The sequence below is a fragment of the Lemur catta genome, chromosome 14, assembly GCF_020740605.2.
Source record: "Lemur catta isolate mLemCat1 chromosome 14, mLemCat1.pri, whole genome shotgun sequence".
Taxonomy (NCBI): Eukaryota; Metazoa; Chordata; class Mammalia; order Primates; family Lemuridae; genus Lemur; species Lemur catta.
This window is the reverse complement of record NC_059141.1, coordinates 9,629,664-9,652,084: the sequence shown is the minus strand read 5'-3', so window position 1 is coordinate 9,652,084 and position 22,421 is coordinate 9,629,664. Positions and strand designations below refer to the sequence as shown.

The 22,421-nt window shown below is 50.6% G+C and overlaps 1 protein-coding gene and 1 pseudogene across 3 annotated transcripts in view; both read right to left on the bottom strand.

Moving 5' to 3' along the window:
* The window catches only part of RGS10 (regulator of G protein signaling 10), a 31,290-nt gene extending 9,235 nt beyond the window's left edge, over window positions 1-22,055 (bottom strand). Inside the window, exons 1-5 of one of the 3 annotated variants that reach the window (XM_045567880.1) lie at window positions 21,884-21,968; window positions 15,262-15,534; window positions 10,908-11,026; window positions 9,717-9,803; window positions 502-645 (exon numbers count right to left, since the gene is read on the bottom strand). In XM_045567880.1, coding sequence (XP_045423836.1) covers window positions 502-645; window positions 9,717-9,803; window positions 10,908-11,026; window positions 15,262-15,304 — 393 coding nt within the window. In that variant the 5' untranslated portion in view covers window positions 15,305-15,534; window positions 21,884-21,968. Of the gene's footprint in view, window positions 1-501; window positions 646-9,716; window positions 9,804-10,907; window positions 11,027-15,261; window positions 15,535-16,379; window positions 16,467-21,883 lie in introns of those variants that run through there. The other 2 variants (XM_045567881.1, XM_045567879.1) reach the window with 2 other exon arrangements.
* Window positions 19,740-19,836, bottom strand: LOC123650488 (annotated as a pseudogene).
* Window positions 22,056-22,421: the final 366 nt, after the last annotated feature.

Here is a 22,421-nt window from a genome sequence, read left to right as displayed (position 1 = left end):
AAACTGGAGTTCCTTCAACAGCCACATCTGATTGAGAATTTATATGGAATATGTTGCCAAATGTTAAACTTTTCATTGTGACTCAAGGGCCACACTACAAACTAGCTTATAGCATTGGGCCACCAGAAACGGGTAGAGGTGTTTGAATATTTGCACAAATTTCCCTGGCACGTTCAGCCCTCATGCTTGCTTTCTAGATTTTTCTGTCTGTTCCTACCTTCAATAGTTACCACATGCTGCTTCCTCAGTGTGAGTTCCTCAAATAGCCCCAACCTCCTTTCTGATCTGGGTTGAGAAGGGAGATAACCCTGACTCCTGCGGGTTTTGACCCTGAACCTAGGATTCCAGCCCCTGCTCTTCACAACCGTGGCCCCTCCACGTGCATCCACTTGCCCAGCCGGATGTCCAGGGAGTCTCACATTTGGTGTTTTACTGAATTCTTCCAGGCCTGGAATAAATGCAGGTTTTCAAATCAAGGTGCAGGCATGGAAGTTGGGTTACCTGGTCCTGGAGTTTCTGGAACATCAGAGGATGCGGTTCTTCCAGGATCTTTTCATTGAGCTGAGACTGTCCCTCCACGTTGACTTGTGATGAGGCCTTGCTGGACAGAAAGGTCGTGTAGATCTCCTTTGCCTTTTCCTGCATCTGGAGGAGAAAGAGGGGGCCTGTTTGTCATCTGCAAGCACAGCCCTCCCAGCCTGAGCCCTGCTGTCCCCTCCAGCCAGGCCCAGGAGGAGCTGCCGTGGCAAGAGGGGGCCCTCACTGCCACCCCAGGGGGAAGCTCTGCCTGGGAGGGCTGGTGCAGCCTCTCCCCTGCCCCTCTGTGCGTCTGTGGGCACATGCCCTGTAATGACACTGCCACGCCAACCACGTAGAAATGACGGCAGAAAGAACCCTGGCCCACACCAAGCACACGGTACCATTCAGGACCATCCTGTGAATTCTCCAAATTGAGGGCTCATGGGAATAGCATTCAGTCATAAAACGAAGGAAGCACTGACACGTGCTACAACAGGGATAAACCCTGAAAACGTGATGTTCAGTAAAAGGAGCCTGACACACAGGGCCACATACGGTCTGATTCCATTTACACGAAACATCAAAATGGGCAGATCCACGGAGACAGACAGATTAATGGTTGCCAGGGGCTGGGGAGGGGGGAAGGGGGAGTGACCGCTAATGGCTAAGTGTGTTTCTGTTGGAGGTGATGAAAAGTGCTGGAACCGGATTGTAGCGATGGCTGCACAACATTGTGAATATACTTAATGCCACTGAATGGTATACTTTAAAATGGTTAAAATGGTAAAAAGAAGAGCACGCAAAAATAATTGAAATGGTGAATTTTATGTTATGTGTACTTAACTACAATAAAAAAAGTCAAGTTGAACCTTGTACACATATACCCTGGACATCCAGGAAAATGCCATTTTCCCATTAGTGCCCTTTCCTGATGAGGACACAGAGGTCAGGAGAGGTGACGCAGCTCGTTAGAGGAGCCCGCAGGGAGACTCAGGGCTGTCTGGCTCCAAAGCCTTTCCTTTCCGCTCACTTCCACCCCCTGGAGACACATTAGCCCCTCCAGGTTGTGCAGCCTGCCGGCCTTCCAGGGCAGGGTGTTTTCTCACTCTGGTAATGAGATACTGAGTGGAAGCAACGGCGAGAGCATCCGCTGCCCGCCCTGCGGTCCCAAGTGCAGCCCTGCTGGGAAGTGCGAGCCCTAAGTAGGTACCAGCTGCCTCCTGCACGGTGGGGGCAGAGTGGAAAGACGCCGCCCATCTGACTCGGGTTCCACCCAAACCAGCCTCGGCTGTCTCAGGAACACTCTGACAGGGAGGGGATGGACGTCACAGTAAGTACTTAGTCTTCAAAGCATCGTGCTTCGCGGAGGGGGCTGCAGACACAGGAGCCCGCTCCTCTGGGACTTCTCCTGACAGGTCTATTTTCTTTTAAAGAAAGGAGACTTCCTGTGCACGTACCTCTCTGGCAGCAGAGATGGGGGCTGATTCTCTAAACGTTAGCATCTAAAGCTTACCTTACCCTGCAGAGCAAGGCAGATGCCAAATGCCTCTGAGATGCAGCTGTACAGCTGGGGTGTGTGGGGAGAGGCCCGGGGGCCAGGAAAACTGCTCCTCTCTCCAGAGAGCCCACCTGGGGCTCTGCCTGTGCTGCAGAGCCTGGCTTAGGAAATCCCAGGCTCAGAAAACCTCCTGACCTTATGGAAACCACCAGAAAGCTTCGCTAACTGGTGCCTAAAAGCAGAGAAAAGTGGCCCTTTTTTGGTTCTGGGAACTGATGGCAAAAGACCCTAAGAGGTCACAGCCTGGTCATCTCCTGCTCTCCTGAGCAAGTGAGGCTTGCCAGTACTTGCAGGTAGCCTGCCCGGGGGGGACCAACACCCCAAGCTATGGTGTCCATTCTTTTTTGACCATGATCAGGAGTGATTAGTTGATGTCATCTGCTAGCAGTTATCAAGCACCGACTTGCTGCAGACATGGGCTAGGTGTGGTCCCATACCCTCAATTCCCTGGACATCCAGGAAAATGCCATTTCCTATTAGCGCCACTTTCCTGACGAGGACACAGAGGTCAGGAGAGGTGACGAGGCTCATTCGAGGAGCCTGCAGGGAGACTCAGGGCTGTCTGGCTCCAAAGCTTTTCCTCGAGCTCCTGGAGCCTCTTGAGATAAATGGGGCTGTCCCAGGAGACGGGTCTGGGCTCCATCAGTGATAGCCCGGTGGGGCTGCTGTCTGGGCCCGCTCGCCTCTCCAAGACCCATCAGCTCCACAAAGCTGTGAGCCCCCCACCCCCGCCCCCATCTGTCAGGAAGGAACATTTTTGGAAAACCACTTCCTGTTTGAAAGCTACTTCATGAAAGTAGAATTTCAGCCAGTCAGACGAGCAAACTCCATGCAGAGCTCTGCGGGCAGAAATCACTTTAGGCCTCCCTTCCTTTGAACGTTAACACACACACACACACACACGTGCACACACACACACATGTGCACACACATGTGCACGCCGACCAGCTGAATCCAGGCTGCTGTGAGTGGTTCAGAAACTGAGAAGTGTAATGAGTGTCTTGAGGCGTCGAGGTGGGGGTGGAAGGGGGAGAGGAAGTAGGTCTCAGGGGCCGCAGGTGGACGAGCCTCCGGGTGTCTTGCCAGCGTCTGAGGACAGTGTGGGTCCCGAAATGCCAGCTGCCCAGACACACGCCGGGGCGGCTGCAGCACAGAGCTTATCTCGGCCGGGCTAGGAAGCAGGACTGGAAAGGGAAACCCTGAGACTGCCGACCGCAAGCCAGTCACGGGAAGGCCTGCTGGTGTCCAGGCCGAAAACACTTAACAAAAAACAAGAACCAGTCTCTTGAGCTATTTTGGTAGATTTTTCCAGAGCTTTGTTAACCCTATTCTAGCTACTGTCAGGAAGGAACAGAACAGTGACCCACTGGTGGGGTCAGTCCTGGGTCTGTGACCTGGAAGGACAGCCGGGCCCGGCCAGGGCAGAGACCAAAGGGCCGCCCCTTCCCTCCAGAGACCAACAAGCCCAGCACCCAACCCGGCCCCAGCAGGTGCTGGAAAAGGACCTCCCCTGGGCCCATCAGCTCGGGGACTGCCCGTGGGAGCGTCGCACCCAGTGAGCTCCTTCCAGACGCCCCACAAGTCTGGGCCTTTCTTCCAGGCCTGGCAATGCCTCAGCGGTGAGGCCGCTCAGTCAGAAGTCAGCACTCGAACCTGCTCCCGATGGGCACGTGATCAGGAGAAGCAAACCCACCTTCCCGTCAGCCCCCCAAAACACACATCTGCGCAGACAACAGCAACGACGTAGCAGCCCAAAGCTCAGAAGAATGCCAGTTCCTCTCTCTCACCCAGTAAGCCACTTAAACTTGTCCTACTGGGTGAACAAAGCAAAACTCCCTTTGCCTCCACATCCCCCTATGTGGGGGCTAATGGCCTCCCCACCTCCAATTCTCTGTGGAGACACCAAGAGAAAAGCATGGCGGCTCCATCTTCCCTCCATCCACTCCTCAGCCCCCTGCCAGCGCGGCCCCTGCAGCTCCCTGCTCACCTCCATCCTCTTCCCACCCCCTCACTGCCAGGGCCCGGTCCTCTCAGGGTTCCCCAATACCTCCCAGGGTCTCCCTGTCTCCTTTACTGGCTCCTGTCCCTCTGTCCCCTCCATAAGTTCTGGGGTTTCCCAGAGTTCTGCCCTTGGCTGACGACTTTACACAGTCTCCCTGGACTTCAGCCCAACCCTCTTCCCCGAGCTCCTGACCCCAAAGCCGGCTGATTTCCAGCAGTGTGGACACAGATGTCCCACGGACACCTCCAGCTTAACACAGAGGAAAGGAGCGCCCCCCACCCCTGGGCCGCGGGTCCTGCAGCCTCTGCTCTGGGAAGCTGAGAGCCGCCATCCCCTCTAATGCCTGCTCACCTCGCATCCCGCCTGCCACCACGCTGCTCCCTCCCCTCCCAGCCCACCTCCCATCAGCCCGGTCCTCCGCATCCCAGTCCCCTGCCAGAGACGGGCGATGGGAGAGAGAACACCGGAGCAAATGAAAGGATCGAGCTGCTAACTGTGCTGATAACAGTTTGAGAAGGAGGATGAGGAAGAAAAAGTTATCAAATAAATGATATGAGAATATTTCCAAGAACAGGCCCAGGAAATGGGAAGCGGCTAGAGGAACAGCAGGTGACTGCAGACAGCAAGGAGGACAAACGCAGGCACCTGCCAGGGTGGGACGGGACTGCCAACGGGAGCCACGCCCAGAGATGGCAGGAACTGGGCGGGGGCGGGGGGCGCAGGGCAGGCGGGAGGGAAGAGCGAGGCCAGCGGCAGAGGGAGCCACTAGATCCCCGGGTCCTCCAGCCCACCCGACCCCGAGCTGCCAGGTGACCTCTCCAACAGGAGACTGGAGTTTTCTTTCCTAAAGACTCGGACTCAGGAAGGCTCCAGAACACAGGCGAGAAGGAGGGTGATGAGACGCCAAATTGAATAAAGGGACTCAGGGAAATTCCAGATGCGGACCCCCCAGCAAACCTCTCCCGACCCCAATACATTAGTTTATGAACGTATCAGGCTCGAGGCCCACCAGGGCGAAACCAGAGGGCCCTTATCTGGAAAAACAAAAAACAAAAGCAGAAAAAATTCAACAGAAGGATTTGAAGATAAAATTGAAAAATCTCCAAAAGCCAAAAAGACAAGAAAATAGGAAGGAAAAAAGATAAAATTAAAGGCTCAGTCCAGGGCTGAGGGGCCATCACTGGAAAAGAGACCAGAGAAAAGAGAAGGAAAAGAGCTACTACAATAATAACAATAACAGCAGCAACTTAGGAGCATGTCCCGGACCCGTGGCATCCAGACCCCAAGGCTCCACGGAACATGAGCCTCCCCTCCAAAGCCCCACTGTAGTTTTAGAACATCGGTGATGAAAAGAAGATCCTATGCTATTCCAGAGAGAACAAAAGCAAAACAAAACCATTTACCTATAAAACACCGATTTGTAACAAAAGTGACGGACGAGGAAACAATGTCTTCAACATTCCGAGTGGGTTTCCTCCTAGAATTCTGTGCTCCCTCGGGGTATCAATGAAGTGGGAAAGTAGGACAAAAACATTTTCACCCAACAAGGTCCCCGCAATTCTACCTGCCAGGTCCCCTTTCTCAGGAAGCTATTTCCTGCTGTCCTCCACCAATACGAGGGACCAACTGGGCACAGAAAAGGCCCCGGACCCAGGAAACGCCCATCTCCTGGTGGGGCAAAGGAAGACCTGGGCATGACCTAGCGGGAGCTGGGTCAGAGCGTTTGTTGTAGAAGATAGACATATTCATGGGGAAGAGGCACTTTGTAGACCAATTTTAAACCATAAAAAAATTGCAAAAGGAGAGAACTGCTTTGAAAGCTGATTGCTGAATAGGGACACCTGGAAGGTATAGCCACTGCAGGGACCCCAAGGCGGGGGTGGGATATGTCACCCTCCCAATGTCCTGAGTCTCCAGCATCCCTGCCATATATGCAGAGTGTCGAGACCCTCACAAACTCAGGGACAGCTTTTCCTGCCTGCCGGGAGGCAGTGCACAGACCAAGGATGACAATGAGGACACAGCGCTGTTCTGTTCTTTGGCACTTCTGAGGATAAAGCCCCCGCACAGAGGACGGCACACTCGTCCCTCAGTCCATGGCCACAGCTGGGCTGTGGCACAAGGTGAGGGTCCTACGTGACGAATCCTCAGGTGCCACCAGCCCGGGTGCAGGGAAGGCCCCCATCTTACCCAGAGGAGCGGAAGCCTGTGTGCCAGGCAGGGACTAGGCAGCGGGAAGATGACAAAGATGCCCCCACCTCTCGAAGCCCACGACAGAGGGAAGGACAGACAGCACGGGAGACGGATACACAAGTGATACAAGATATTTGCAGTCAGTGAGTGCTGGATAATCCAAGTAAGAGAATGAAAAAACAAACAGGTTCTATTTAAAACAATGGAGGCAAAAGTGGGATTCGCATCACCCCACAACGGCCTTCGCTGACTGCAGACAGAGGTAAGCCCTCCCCTCGTGCTGCAAGAGATGTGAGAGGTTTGACTGAAACTCAGCGAGGCGACTTCTCCCAGGGCCTGTGTCCCCCTCCCCTTGTGTAAGTTAGTAACTTAAGGTTTCTCCTGGTTTTACTTCCCAGGCAGCCAAACCCACTAGAGAAGGCCCGTCTGAATGCCGGCTCTGTCTGCACCTAGCCAGCGGCCTCGGGCAAGCGGCTGCTCGACCTCTCAGATCACACCCTGCACCAGTGAAAGGGGGACAGTCTCAAGGCACCGTCTGCCCCAAAGGGATCACCAGGCACGTTCCAGGCTTGCGACACAAACCTTTGCGGAGTCCTATGGTGGGTGTCAGGGGTGGGGTGCGGTGTGGAAAGGGGCTGCCCGATTCTGGAATCTCTCTCTGTAGGACGTGGACGGGGCAGGACAACCCAACACCGGACCTGCCTGACCTCAAAGGCTGGCAGAGGCAAAGCTGAAAGTTTTACCCTCCCCCAACCACCAGCGCACACCATGAAAGCCCTGCAGGGGCGTTCCCGACCTTCCCCACCTTGGCACCCGGGTCCCAGGTGCAGCCGCATGGCCCCAGCCTCAGGCACGGCAAGGCAGCCTGCCCCGCAAACACCGGTCCCTGCAGGTCTTCCCACCAGGCCCACCACCGCAGGCCCCCGCGCCATTGCCTCCCCCAGGAACACCACTCCCCCCCAACCCCCACACCAAGTCTCAGCAGAAAAGTCACTTCCCCTGGGGCCCTCCCCAACCGCCCACTGACTCGCTCCCACAGACGGACGGACCCGCACTTCCCATTTCTACGCTCGTCACGCTTGCCAGGGCCTGTCCCCTCACCTGGCTTGTCCCTGTGTCTCTGCAAGGATTTGGGGGATTCAGCTGAACAGAGGCTCACGGCAGCAGGGTGTGCAGGGAAACAACAGCACGACCTCAGAGTCCCAGCTCTGCCTCGCTTCCCTGTCTACACCGCAGGGCTGGGCCAGCCCACCTGCAGCCCCTTCCCAGCTCTAACACTCAAAAGAACAAGGCAGATGCATGAACATCTGTTCACCCGCTTCACTCCAAGCCAGGAGTTTACATTGAGGCTGGCCTCAGTGGCTGCTCAGCCCAGCACTTACTGATGGTTGTCCCTGGTCCCCGTCCTGGGTGCTGGGGACAGAGGAAAACAATGAGGTTCCTGCTCTGAAGGGCCTCAGCCCCAGTCCTCCCGTTACAAAGCAGGCCCACCTGCTCTCTCCCCACCCACGAGGCTCCAGCCAAGGTCAGCCAGATGGAGAAGCAGCCAGAAAGCCAGAGCCAGAGTCACGCCCAGCACAGCTTTCTAGGCGGGCCTGGGAAAGAAGGTGGGAGGGGGAGGGCAGGCTGCCCCACCCTGGGGAAGCTGCTGGACCCCTGGATTCCGGCTTTTGGAGACAGAGTCTCAGAAACTGGCAGCCCACCAGCCCCACCCACCCATGGAGATGTTTTGTTTGGCAGGCAAGTTTTGAAATTTTTAAAAAATTAGTTCCAACATTTAAAAATCAGATTGTTTCACATTAAGAATCCAAACGTCCAGATTCTCTAGAAAAACAGGCAGCACCGGGCTGAAGATGGGAGAAGATGCGTGTGAGGGAAGGGCCCTCAGGGTGAGGGGCCAGGGTGGGCACACAAAGACTGCACAGAGTCCCATCAGTGAGCTGGTGGAGACAACCCGAAGCAGGGGCAGCCCTGCCAGCCACAGGCCCTGAACAACCAGCTGCAGCCCCTGGAGGCCCCAGTCCCCACCACTCCCTGCAGCCTCACTCCCTGCAGAAGCCTCACTCTTTCACACTACTTACTGGCCCTTCGAAATGCACAGGCAGGGCCCTCATTCCCCTAATCTCATCCACCTCCCTCACACCCAACTTCCATGATGGAAAACCCCGCTGACATCAGGAATGAAAAGCTACCTCCATACCATGGAATACTACTCAACTACAAAAAACAGTGGTGAACTAGCACCTCTTATTTTACCCTGGATAGAGCTTGAGCCCATCCTTCAAAGTGAGGTATCACAAGAATGGAAAAGCAAGCACCACATGTGCTTGCCATCAAATTGGTACTAACTGATTAAGACTAAGGTGCTCACATGGTAGTAATATTCACTGGGTGCCGGTGGGGGGCAGGGGGGTAAACTTACAACTAATGGATGCAGAGCACACTGTATGGGGGAAGGGAAACCCTATAGACCTGGCTTGGGCGAGGCAAAGGCATTATATGTAACCAAAATGTTTGTACCCCCATAATATTCTGAAATTTAAAAAAAATGCAAAATGACAGCAAAAAAAAAAAAAAGGAAGAAAGAAAGAAAGAAAAGCTACATCCTAACCAGGCATAGTGGTTCATGCCTGTAATCCTAGCACTCTGGGAGGGTGAGGTAGGAGGATGGCTTGAGCTCAGGAGTTTAAGACCAGCCTGAGCAAAAATGAAACCCCGTCTCTACTAAATATAGAAAAATTAGCCAGGCATGGTGGCAAACACCTGTAGTCCCAGTTACTTAGGAGGTTGAGGCAGAAGGGTCATTTGAGCCCAGGAGTTTGAGGTTGCTGTGAGCTATGATGATGAAACTGCACTCTAGCCCAGAACAAGAGCAAGACTTTGTCTCAAAATAAGTTAATTAATTAATTAATTAATTTAAAAAAACAAAAGAAAGAAAAAAGACAAGCTACCTCCTGCAAAGAGCACACATCTACCAAAGAGAACAGTCAGAAACTTTCTTTGTAGGACGCCTGCCAACTGTGGGCTGCTTTGTAAAGACACATTGAATAATTGACATTCTATCTGATGTGTGTTGTACTTTTATCGTTACACATCTGCACACTGTTTTACAACATCCGAAAGTGCTAACATGTCAAACCCTGGGGGAAACATCCTCATAACTTATTCATGTGCACGATGATGAACTCTAAATCACATAAATCATTATTTTTATTTTAAACATTGGTCCATTTGAACCGTTCCATTTAAAAATGGATTAACTATTTTTAAAATTATTAATATTTGATCAACACCAGATACCTAATCTAAAGCTTAAATCTTCCCTCAAATCTCATATGATTCAGGTTTCTTTAGCAATTTCAAAATCTATTGGAAAGGCAGTTGTGACTTTACAAGGAAAGGAAAAAAAAATCATGAAGAAAGTGATTAGAGTGGAATAAATACCTGCTTCTTATCTTGTGTTTTCTTAAAATCTTCACATGCTAGCCAAAACAAAACATTTTCTTCACTGAATTCCTTTTTTAAAAATTCCTATGGATAAAAAGAAAAAAAAAATCACATAGTATTCTACTTTAAAAAGAAATGATATATTTCCCATCAAGAACTGATTTGGCAAAATCCAACAGATGAGTATGAGTTACCCTTTGAAAACCCCACCCTGAAAAACAAAGAGTATGTTCAATGTCAAAGCTAGAATTTCATATACATTTGACCTTAATGCCTTTGACATCATAAGGAAGAGTACAAATGAGGCAGGAATCTACTCATATTTCTAAGCTGACAATAAATTACCAAAAAGTAAATTAAAGTGGAAGATTTATTAGTTCCTTCCAGACAGTGTTTAAACAAAGTACATTCCTCTAAAATCAGGCCCATTATTTTTTTAAACAAAAGAAAAGAACACATTTTAAGCTTGCCTAAAAATGCCATAATGAAACTATGTTAAGTTGGAGGTGTGTTTTCTTTTCGCAGAACGTTGTGCAGTTAGTGGCACGGCCGCTATTCCGCTGCGCAGACACCTCCCTGAGATGTGGACGCTGATCACGGTGGCCTGGTGTCCAAGAGGCTGTAGCCCTGGTGTGACCCGCCACTCCCCACCCCCAGGAATCCGAACAGGAATCAACAGTGTGAGGGCTCATCCTGGCCTGACCCAAGACTTTACGACAGAAGTTGCTGGGACTCATTCTTGAAATTCACATGTGGTCCCCAACTGACACCTGGCGCTTCTGCTGGCCGAAAAAGTTATTTCCGGTGGCATCTGCACTTCCCCATCCACAAGCCCCTCCCTGAGAGATCCCCCACCAAGTGCACATCGCCAGCCTCACTCCCCGACAGTAATGCAGCCTGAGAATCCCCCGAGCACCAGACAACAAACCTCCACATCAGAGAGAGGCAGAGCTGGAAACTCTCTGTATCTCCCACCCAACTACACAAAAACCAGAACCAGACTGCACATGCCCCTCGTGCCTGTCCAGGGCTCTCTGTGAGAACACTGCCAACGCAGTCATGACAGGTGAGAAATTCTTACTCTCAAGGTGGGATGGATAGTGCGAAAGACTGGCCTATTTTCCCCCACATGCATCTAAGCCTCTCCACGTAGTGTATCAATCCCGATTAACAATGAAAAAGGCAAACCCTAAATCTCTTCACGCCTTCTGGGTCTTCCAGCAGATTCTCCAGGGAGGCCGCCCATTTGGCTGTGTTCTTGAGGCTCTGGCGGCTGCTGCTGGAACTACCGTCACTGTCATGGGTGTCTGCAAAACAAAGTTCAGACTGCGTACACGGCCCCAATATGCTGTCGTTTTTAAACATCTGTATGCAATGGTCACCGTCGCCACCACCACCAGGCCTAACCTGGTGATATGCCAGGCTCTATTCTAGGGGCTTCACACAATGGACTCACTCTACTCACAACAATCCTGTAAGGCAGGCGTTACTCTTTCCTCCATTTTACAGATGAGGAAAACTGAGGCTCAGAGTGATGAAGGGGCTTGCCATTTCCTGCCACATCCTTCTCCCACCTGTGTCCACTGGCCAACTTGAAGGAAGCCCTCAAGTCTCACTCAAACCCTCCTCCCAGAGAACTTTCACTCAAGAGCACCTGCTTCCCTGTCACACCTGTGCACAGGCTCACAGTCATCGTGCTATTTTGCACACCAACATTTTAGATACAGACAGGGTCGGTACCACTGATTTTCCCTTTTGCCTCGGGCTCCAACACAACTCTGCACCCCACTGTTACTTATCCTGACTTTATTTAAACTTTGGATATTTTGTTCATTGTGGATGTTTTTGCATTAGTTGTTATCTTTTAAACCATTGCATTAAATATCATTTACCTTGATGCCTGCGTTTTTTGTCACCCTCCCCTTACACTTTGGTGTGTAGAATGAATGGACAACGAGTCCTTGTATCTGCACATCTCCCACTGCACTCTGACTCAAGATGCTTAAAAGCTCTCCAGAGGTGACAGGGGGTCTTCAACTAACACACTTTGGCCACCTGCCTGAAGGAAGAAGTGACAAAACAAACATGCCTCCTTCTACAGAATTTGACCCTTTCCTGAGGTCAAGAGAAACCATGAAATGTCACCTTAGATGGACCGAGGTTCAAAACCCAGTTTGACCAACTCAAACTATAAGACCTTGGGCAAGATTCTTGTGCATATTTGAAGATAATCCCCTCTCTCCCAAGCCCATCAGGCACCTAGCAGTGTCCTTGGGTCATAGGAGACTCTCGACAAATGTTAGTTCCTTTCTCCCCTTCCCTAAAATAACAATTTATGAGTGAACTATTTTTATAGCTAATACTTTTTTCCCTATTAACATTTTTTTCAAAGCTAGAAACATGTTTCTATAAAGAAAAGTTTGAACCTAGAAGAAAATAAAGTTTTAATTAAGAAATCAGCAGAGCTAATCACTTTAAAAGGAGAAATTTTTAAAAGTCTTATAAATATAAATCGCCGCAAATACCTACAGGGCCACACAGCTAAAAATGTTTTTGGAAAAAATTCATATCAGAACACACTGAACTTACTTAACAGTAAGAGCTTCTATGATCTCTGATGTTCTATGGAGTGTGGGTGTCAAGATACACGTTAATCTCTTAATCGTCTGGGACTCCAAATCCAGCACCTGGGGAAACTACCTGGATTTTAGACATTCACTGGATGACTTGGGCTAAAGAAAATAAAGCAGAACCCAGAAACCCAGTGGGGACTGTGCTTCTGTACTCCCTGGTGACGGAGTATGTTAGAGAATTACCTGGGACAAATCCATTCCTCTAACTGAGAAGCAAACTTCCTCGAGCAAATGCACTTGAAGCTTTTCTAAAGCGACTCTTCAGTTCATGGATATTAAATTAGTTTCCTGCTCTTTTTACAAATGCCGAAATGGCAGGGTCCTGAACACTGAGTTTCTATCCAACAAAGTATAAATCCAATTAAAAGATCATTATTTCGAGAAATTTCTGCAGCAGGGTTCATTCTGCCAAGCATTCCACTAATTTACTCTTCTGCTCTTTACCCAGAGAACACAGTTTGACAGTTTACTCCATTTCCCCGGCAGATCTTCTCTTAAGTAAATAAATATAGAGACACAAGTTCACCATTCCAGGAACAATCTTAAGCGGCCACAAATTTCTCTTGCTGTGGCAGAACAACTACTTTGGCCATAAGTTTTCAACCTTGGTCTGAAAGAATTCCAAAACTCTTGACATCCTTTTCAATAATAAGCCTAACCACGTTTGGGTTTTCACTGCCACACTGTCTTGCAAATAAATACATGCGGCAGATTCCCATTTGGCCAATAGAGTGCTTAGAAAGCTGAGACAGTTGGCCCCACTATCAGACAATTGCTAATCTGCCCCCGTTTAGTTCCTGCTCTAATCATTTTTGCATGTTAGCTTTCTGTATCAGCTTTCATTTGAACAAAAAGTTTTACAACTCAAAACCCACTACTCTGGTCTAATCCTGCCCCTTATTTTGCAGCCTGGGAAACAAAAGTCCAGAAGAGAAAATGACCTATTCAAGGTGACACAGCTAAGGAATCATTAGATGGAACCAGGATGGGGACCTACGTGAAAGGGCAACTGTCCCCCCAGGACTGCGTGTAAAGAATCCCAGGGCTTGGCCGGGCGCGGTGGCTCACGCCTGTAATCCTAGCCCTCTGGGAGGCCGAGGCAGGTGGATCGCTCGAGGTCAGGAGTTTGAGACCAGCCTGAGCGAGACCTCGTCTTTACTAAAAAATAGAAATAAATTATCTGGACAACTAAAGTATATATAGAAAAAATTAGCCGGGCATGGTGGTGCATGCCTGTAGTCCCAGCTACCCGGGAGGCTGAGGCAGTAGGATCGCTTAAGCCCAGGAGTGTGAGGTTGCTGTGAGCTAGGCTGACGCCACGGCACTCACTCTAGCCTGGGCAACACAGCGAGACTCTGTCTCAAAAAAAAAAAAAAAAAAAAAAAGAATCCCAGGGCTCCTCGGAACACAGTCGGAAAACCGATGAGCCCTTCTGTTCGGTTCTCTCCTGGGCTACCATCTCCCTTGCACCAAATGTAATGAAATACATGTATGGCTGACACTCTTACAGAAGAATGTGGAGTTTTCAGAGATAGCTCAGAAAGTACATCAAGATGAAGCTACTCTCAATAGCCATGGTCATTGGTTTCCTGGCTTTGGTACCCTAGATAAAGAGAAATTCCTTCTCACCTTTTTGCCTACCTTCTGCCCCTATGTATGGTACATAGGATCCTTCTATCTGGGATATCTGCTCCCTATCAGTCACATGTTTTCATTTGTCCCAGAAATATTGGCTTGAATTCTTCTAAGACGTCTGATTATCTTTCAAGTTTGATTAAGGCTTTTGGCTACGCTCCAAGTTTGAGTCCGTCTTGATCAGTATCATTATAGACAGATCTTGATGGAGAACTCCGTTCACTCGGTGGCGTCTCTCTTTTCCAGGTCAGTATCCCCGACCTCCAATGAGACTAAGCAGAAGGCCACTCCACTTGGCACTGCCCACGGGATCGCCCTTGAACTCAGGCATTTCTGCTACTCAGGAGACCCACTAAGTAAGTGATTCCTAAACCATCTAAGTTCACTTCAAACGTTACAATCATCCCAGTAATGTACAGGAGAAATAAATAACCTTTCTCAATAACAAGCAGGTTTACTTCTGAACTTAATAATAAAGCAAACCCAAGATTTTCCAGCTGCCCAACTTCTGGCACTTGGATTCACAAAGTTCTAATACTCTTTTATTCTTTTTCATTGATATTAATAAAAGTTTCCATTTTAGATGGATTATACAAGAAAGTAGGCTTGGAATGCATAGGTGGAAAAAAAGTGTTAACCATGTTTTCTAGTAACTTTACGATCTCCCAAGTTAGTAAGGAGCTGTGTGATAATGTTTATTTGTTTCAATTTTGTCATGCTTGGCTTATTTTTTGTTCTTATTTAGCTTAACTGTAAAACATTTTCCCAATGAATCAAAAGTTTTTTGGTTTTTTGGTCTGTTTTAGCCCCTGGGCTCTCTAAAGCATTTTAGATCTTCAATTTGTTACATGAAAAAATACTTATTTTTCAGATTAATCTCTCATTAACTAATAATAACAGGTAAAACTTGCAAATTGTTTACAATGTGCTAGGTACTATTCCCAGCTTTTTACATGAGTTAAATCATGCAATTTTCACAATAACCCTCTGATATAGTTGGTATTAGCCCTTTACAGATGAAGAAACTGAGACACAATAACGTACAAGGGTCACCAGGAATGGGCAGCCTGGCTCCACACCACAAGGCTCTGCTGAACCTTACATTCACAAAGCCCAGAAGGCAACAGCCTTGGAAAGACTCATAACAACCGCACTACGGGGAAAAGACTGAGAAAAGTGGGTAACAGTCCAATTCCATGCAGATAAAAAGTCATGTAAGATTGGGGTAGAATCCTCTAGCACACAAACACAGTGTACATACATCTTCCACTTACATTTATACTGTTCCATGTGGTTCCTGGCTTCAGTAAAAGCCATTATTTCGCAGATGGGTGCAGCCCCACGGTGCAGATGTCTGGGGCTGGTTGCTTGCAGAGTATTTTATGATGCATTATTTATGGAGGCTATGATGTCATATCTAACAGAGACCTTCTCCAGACATTAATTCCTTGGAAATCCATATTCAAAAGGCATCTGTAACACTCAGAACTGAATGCTCACAGCATGGATTTCTGCTGTTAATCTGCAGGAAGTTCTGTGTAATGATCCTGCATATAGACAATTTCCCCAAGTCAAATAATACGTTAGTAATATCCCAACATCAGCTTCCTTGACATTGGAGTCAACGTAAACTCAAAGGGTTTGTCTTAGGTACCTCAAAACTCACAGCATATTAAATAAAACACAGTAAACATTGAAGTCCAGGAAAAGGCAGAGACATTAATCTTAAATTCTAGAGCGATTTGGTACAATGCACATGTACACACACTATACGCCTCTAAAATACTCTACTTTGCAATGAAGTTTCAAAGAAAGTACACACTCCACAGAACTTATTTAAACCCTCTTATCATCTAGACCACATCAAGCCTATTACATTTAAAAAAAAAAAAAGTCATCCCAGCCTAGAATCAGAGAGTTAGTTACCACTGGTAATCTGGGTAAGGCACCGGAGAAACCGGGTCATGGAAACACTGTATCTAAATATTACTTAAGTGTTTATCGCTCCAGTATCTGGCTTCTGAGAATAACTACTACCCTGCAGGCAGGCAATTCCCCTGCTGGGGAGATCTGATTGAACTGCAGTTAGCAGAAAATAATAATAAAAGTGAAAAAGTTTTAAAATAATCATCCTAACAGTCAGCATCCAAGACAGGAGCAGGAAAACAGGTTGCAGAGGGTTGGCTCGGCTCAGACAGGGCATGTGGCATTTTCACACAAGGGCTCAGTCCTCTAAGAAAGTCAGGTGCACACGGTGGTCCTCCCAAGGTCACCTGTGCACCTCTGCCTGCACAGCACACTTCCCTCAGCCCCCACCCGGCCCCAGGCCAGGGCCAAGGCCATGGGCAAGCTGAGGACATCTCCCGAAGGGGGTGAGGGGGCCATTCCTTACATTCCATGCTCAGGGGTCCACCAGAGAAAGTTTCACGCAGACCAAAAATCCGCTGCCTTCTCAGAGACGCTTTGTGCAAGAAAGACAGGGGCTGCCAGGCCTCCCGAGCACCCTTGGGTCCGAAGAAAAAACAAGTCTCAACATCCTCTTTTGAGTGGACCAAACAACAGATGGCCACTGGTTTCCAGTTTCTACCAGAGGGAAGGAAATAAGAACGCCGACCTGTTATTTGTAGCCTCCTCGGAATCTACTTGCCAGGCAGGGGCCCCGAAAAAAGAAAATGACCCAGGGGCCCTACCCTGAAAACAAAGACCCTGTCATCCATTTCCTCCTCTTCCCAGATGCCTGTGCTTCCTCCAGGGCCTGACACTTGTGCACAAATGTGCCCTCACTCTCCCACTCCACTCCACTCTCCTCCGCCCCTACCTTGAGGCAAAATTAAGTGACTTTTCCCTCCAGGATCAGCCACATGGAACGTGCATTGCTTCAGAGAAAGTGCTGTGTCCTCCTCTGGGCTGGCATAATGTCTCACGATCATGTACGTATTTTACAATAATAAATATTTTCCAAGGAGTGAACAAAGCCAGGCACTAGGCTAAGGGACAGAAGGCACCAGAAGGCGGACGACAGCTAATACAAATAGCTGACATTTACTGAGCACTTACTAGACCCCATCTAAACTTCACAAAAATCCTTGGAGGCTGGTCCCATCATTGGCCCCCTTTCTGGATGAGGACACGGAGGCACAGGGAGGCTCAGTAACTTGCTACAAAGAAGCAAGGAAGGGAACGGATGAGCTGGAATTGCACCAGGTTGTCCGGCTGCAGAGGCTGGAAAGGAAACAGGAAATGAAAAGATGCAAGAAATGAAAGGTGGGGCCCTTTTTCTCACGGAACTTAAAATGAATTGAGAAGACAAGACCAGGCGCGGCCAGGTGGCCACCTGCCCACAATGCCACAGCCTGGCGTGAAGCTTTCTTCACTGGTCCGGGAGGAAGGGAGAATGAGGATAAGGAAATGTTTACCAAGTGAGCTGTGTTGATAGAGTAGGGACAGTCTTGGGTTGCTTGTTTTGTTTTTGTTCTGAAATAGAATTGCATTCATTTCCATGGTTCACAATTCCAGAGATACAGAAAGGAGCACAGTGCTCTCCTCCGCCCTCACTGCCTCTCCATAGAAGCAACGTCTAGAAGATTCTTAAGTATCACGACAGTTCTTCAACTGAGACTGTATCTTTCCTACGATTTGGGGTGTTAATGTCCTTTCATTTGTGAAATGATAAAGATGGTTGATGATGGCTTTGTTTCTAATGTCCTGAACTGGAGAAAACAAGGAAGAAAAGTAGGAAGGAAGGAAGGCAGGGAGGGAGAGAGAACAGTTGTCAGCTCCATATCCATTCTGGAAATATATCTCAGCAAAGTGACTAAATGAATGCTGTGTGCAGGTAGCCCTGGACTTGGGTCTGAGACTTGAGTTCTCTGGTCTGGCCCTTCTGAAATGGGTGGCTCTAGACAAGTCCCTGCCCCTTGGTGGCCTCTGCAGCTCTCCAGGGAGACATGAAATAGTTCCCTCCTGATGGGACAGGCTGCACTATCCGGTGCAGAGGACTGGAGGTCATGGGTGAGCTGGCCTCCTGGAGCAGAGAGACCCAGGCGTTAAACCAGGACGGATGACACCCTGGGGCACAGAAGCGGGGTGTCCAGCATCCCCCAGGGGCAGAGTGTGGAGCAGGGGAATGGGACCCAGACAGAGGGCAGGCCAGATCAGGGGTCCCTGGCCACCAGGCAGCAGCAGGTCAGCAAGGCTGACCCAAGGGCATTTGGCAGGGCCTTTGACAGAAGGAACTGGCTTAGAAGGGAAATTTGTCCCCAGAAGTCTGCAAGAGACTGTTTCACTCCAGTGGACGCCTCCTGACAGCTCTTATCAAGGGGCTGCTGCTGTTGCCTGCCTGGGCCCCCTCTGCTCCCACCGCCACCCCCGGGCTACTGCGGCAGGGAGCTATCTGGGGGAAGCAGAAGAAACTCATGAGAGTAAATTTAGTACAATTTAAAAGGCAAGTTCCCAGAGCCCAGCTTCAGGGGGCAAGGGGTTTACTCGACCAAGCCCTAGGAAGTGGCCAAGCCAAGCAGGCATCTGCCTAGGTTTCCAGATGTTCTGACAACGAGGAAAGGAGACTACCAATCAGTGGAGGCAAATGAAGCACCAGAAGCACCTCACACCCACCAGCCGCAGGCTGCCCTTGGTGAAGGTCAGGGCGGGTCCTGCACACTTGGGGGCTGGTGGGCTGACCACAGCTGTATAAAGCAGTGCCCCTCGCCTGGCCCGGCCTCTCTGTCCCTGCAGGCCAGGCCCTGCCTTGCTCTCCCTGAACCCCTAGGCCTGGGCCAGGGAGGTTCTGCAGAGAAAGTTTCCCCAGCTGCCAAGACTGCCCTGCTGCCAGGTTGTTATTAATAAAACAAAGACATTAAATTGCTACATAGACTGTCATCTTTAAATGAAACTTAAGCCCAGCAATAAATTTGAAATAGTTCCCAAGGGTTTAATGGGATAATGCGCAACAGTCCTGGGGGACAGGGGGAGGGGGACACGGGGGGAGGCGGAGGCCCGCCTGGCAGGGTGGGAATTCCCCTGACAGGTCACCTTAGGTCTGGCTGCGAGTGGGGTGGCTTCCGCTTTGCTTTTCAAGTGGACACAGCCCGGATACCGTCAACAACGCCAGTTGTGAGGGGTCCTATTTCAGTGGCGTTAGAAGCATCCGGGCGCTCCCCAGCCCAGGACTCGTCCCCAGGACTGAACTGGCTGGTGTGGGGCAGGGCCTCGGAAGCCACATTTTATCAAGCCCCTCTTCACCCCCACGTGATTCGTGGAACACACTTTGAGAAAACTTGGAAAGGAAAGTAAGGGAATCCCACCTTGAACCTTGAAAGGAGGGGTTAGGAACTCAAGACCCTCAATTAAGACTTTGCTGAAAAGTAGGAAAGGTCTAAAGTGGAAGGTGCCTGGGGAGGCAGGACTGCAGCTGTGTCCAAACCAGGGGTCCTGCGGGGGGCGGGGGTCCAGCTTCTGCAGGGTCTGAAACTTACACTATTTGGGGAGCTTGTTAAAAAAAATAATTCAAAATTACAAAAAATAATGTGTGTGTGTGTGTGTGTCAGTGCAGGCTTCCCAAGGATCACTCGCCTGGCTCTCCAGTGTCTCAGCCTCTGGGCCCACATTCCCCTTCCCTTTCTCGCCAGACCCCTCTTCCCCCTAAGCTGGGTGTGATGACCAAGCAGGCAGGGGCTCAGGTCCTTTCCCAGTGGGGGGCAGACTTTAAACCTAAAATTCCCAAGGAAATTGGGCTCTTCAAGTCCAGGCATCCAAATTTTTTTTCCTTTTTTTAAATTTTTATTTCAGGGGCCATGCTAATCTTCTCTGTATCACTCCAATTTTAGTGTATGTGCTGCCAAAGTGAGCACCAGGCATCCACTATTGGCCCATGATGTTTAGTGGCTGATCCTTCTATCAGTGACATGGCCATATTTCATTAAATGTGGTTTAAAATGTGTTGCCCTGAAACAATTTGTTCCCTAAACCTGCCATCAGTCTTTTTGGGGTGCAACTTGGCCACATGCAAAAGCACCTCAAATCCACCTATCTTCCATGATTCGATGGTTCTATTCGTGAGTCTTCAACCCAAAAATGATCCACAGCAATAAGGAACCTGTACAGGGGCATTCACGGCAGCTCTATTTATAATAGGAACAGGGAGAAAAGATAAAAGCTAATAATTATTTCACTTTTATTATGTACCAGGCATTGTACTAGGGGCTTCGTGTGTTTTAGTATATTTAATCCCACAAGTCAATGACACCTACTTTACAGATAAGGAAACGGATGCAGAGGTGTGCTTGCTGGTATACCAATTCTCCTGGGGGGGGGGAAGCCTTCATTTTTAGCATTGCTGATTTCCATGATGAGAATATGATGTGAATATCCCACCATACCTAATTTCAAGTTACCTATGGTTTAGCAACCAGTTTCCTGAATATTTAGCAATTGGCTCTTGCAAGCCAGTCTGAGCCACCTCCAGCACATCATTGCAACAGAGGCACAGAGAAGCCAAGTAACTTGCCCAACGTTGCTGAATGACAAAGTCAAGGTTGGAACCAAGAATTTAACTCCAGAGTCTAGGTTCTGACCGCTGCTCCATAGGCCTGCGCCGATGATGGGGAATAGCTAACATTAACACCCACAAGGGAATCCTTTGACTCACATGCAACGCAGAAATGTTTACATGACCACTAACGCTAATGGAGTGCTTAAGGCGTGCTGGGCTACGATGTAAGATCTTTACAGTAACCCTATGAAGTCCTGCATTATTGGAGTTGTCCAAAATATTAAATGCAATGATTTGCAAAATTGGATAGGTGGGGGTCAAGCTCCAACTGAGTGCTTAAGGAAAGGGCTAGCTATTCCCATTCCCATTTTGCAGATCCTATTTTGCACAGAGGCACGGAGAGGTTCAGCAGTTAGTAAGCCGTGGAGGTGAGATTCTGACCCAGCCAGTCGGTTCCAGCCTCTTAGTCACAATGGCCCTCATAAAGCAGGATGTTAGGTGAAAAGAGAAAATACAGACCATTAGAACGAAGCTGAAGTGAATACTGGAGTGGGCAATGGAGGAGAGTCAGGCAAACATGTGTTTGACGGATTCTCCATCACCTATTAAGAGTGGCGGGGCACGTCACCTAAGCGCCGGCTTCCGTTACTTCCCTGCTCCCTCACGGGGCCGTCCTGAGGGTGAACATGGAATTCACAGAGCGCGGGGAGCAAAGCCCCCGGCCCACAGTAAGCGCTGGACAGGTCGTAACTATTATTACGAACAAAAAGGGCAAGAGGGCTGGAAGCAAGGACATGGTTTCATCCTCACCGTGGGTTCTTTGTCCTACCAAGTTGCCCCAAACTGTGGCTCCGGCTGGTCCAAGTGACAGCCAGAACTTCGCCGGCGCGGACCACAGATGTGCCCTTCTCCATCCTGGAGTTCGGCCACCTTCGCGGCCCCACCTTTGGGCTCCGCCGCGCAGAACTGAGGTCCCCGGCGCCCCAGGCCCGGCTGCCCAGCCCGGTGCCGAGGTCCCGCCGCGCGCCTACAACCGGCGCGCACGGGCATCGCTCCCACCCACGCCCGCCGCGTAGCGGAGCCCTCCAGGAGAGGGGCGAACCCGCCCGCCCCGCTGCTTTCGGATTCTGGATCCCACACTACCTCCAAAGTTTGGGGGTGTTTTGATCTCCTTTTCCTCCCAGACCGTCACTAAAAAGAAAACTGCTGCTGTTCCCCTTTTTAGCCAAACTTCCTCCCCGGGTTGCCTCCCGGGGCTCTGCGCTCCCTTGGCGGCGGGAAGCGCGGGGCGCGGGCGCAGCGGACAGAAGCAGCGCGCTCGGCCGGGCTCCCGTCGGGGCTGCATCGCCGCGCCGCGCCGCGCCCGCGCCCCGGAGGGCGGGGAGGATGCCCGGCGCCCGGCTTACCTGACGGAGGTCGCTTCCTGCTCAGCCGGCTCACGGCGCGGTTAAACATCGCCGCGGGCGCCCGGATAGGAAGGAGCAGCAGCCGGGCGGCGCGGCGGTTGAGCCGAAGGCAGGCGAGGAGGAGGAGGGCGAGGAGGAGGGGCCCGCGCAGCACCGCCCCGGCCCCCGCCCAGCCGCCCCTCCTCCCCGCCAGGCGCCGCGTGGCGCGCTCCGTGCGTCCTGCCCGCCCGCGCTGGTGGGGCCCTCGGTGCCCGGGCGGGGCGGGCGGGCTGCTCTCCAGTCGCCCCGAGCGGGCCCGGGGCTGCCGGGACTCGGGCGCCCGCCGAAGCGGTCCGCGGGCCCCGCCCCGCCTAGTTTCCACCTCCCGCACCCTCCCCGCAGCCCCGGGAGCGGGCTCGGCGCCGGGCGCACCTCCGCGGGGCGGCGGACAGAATCCCCGCCCCGATCACAGGCCGGGAAGCCGAGACCCCGCGGACCTGCCAAGTCAGTGCGCGGCCCGGCCGGTGGCCTTGGCCTCCTCGCCCCCGGGATCGGGATC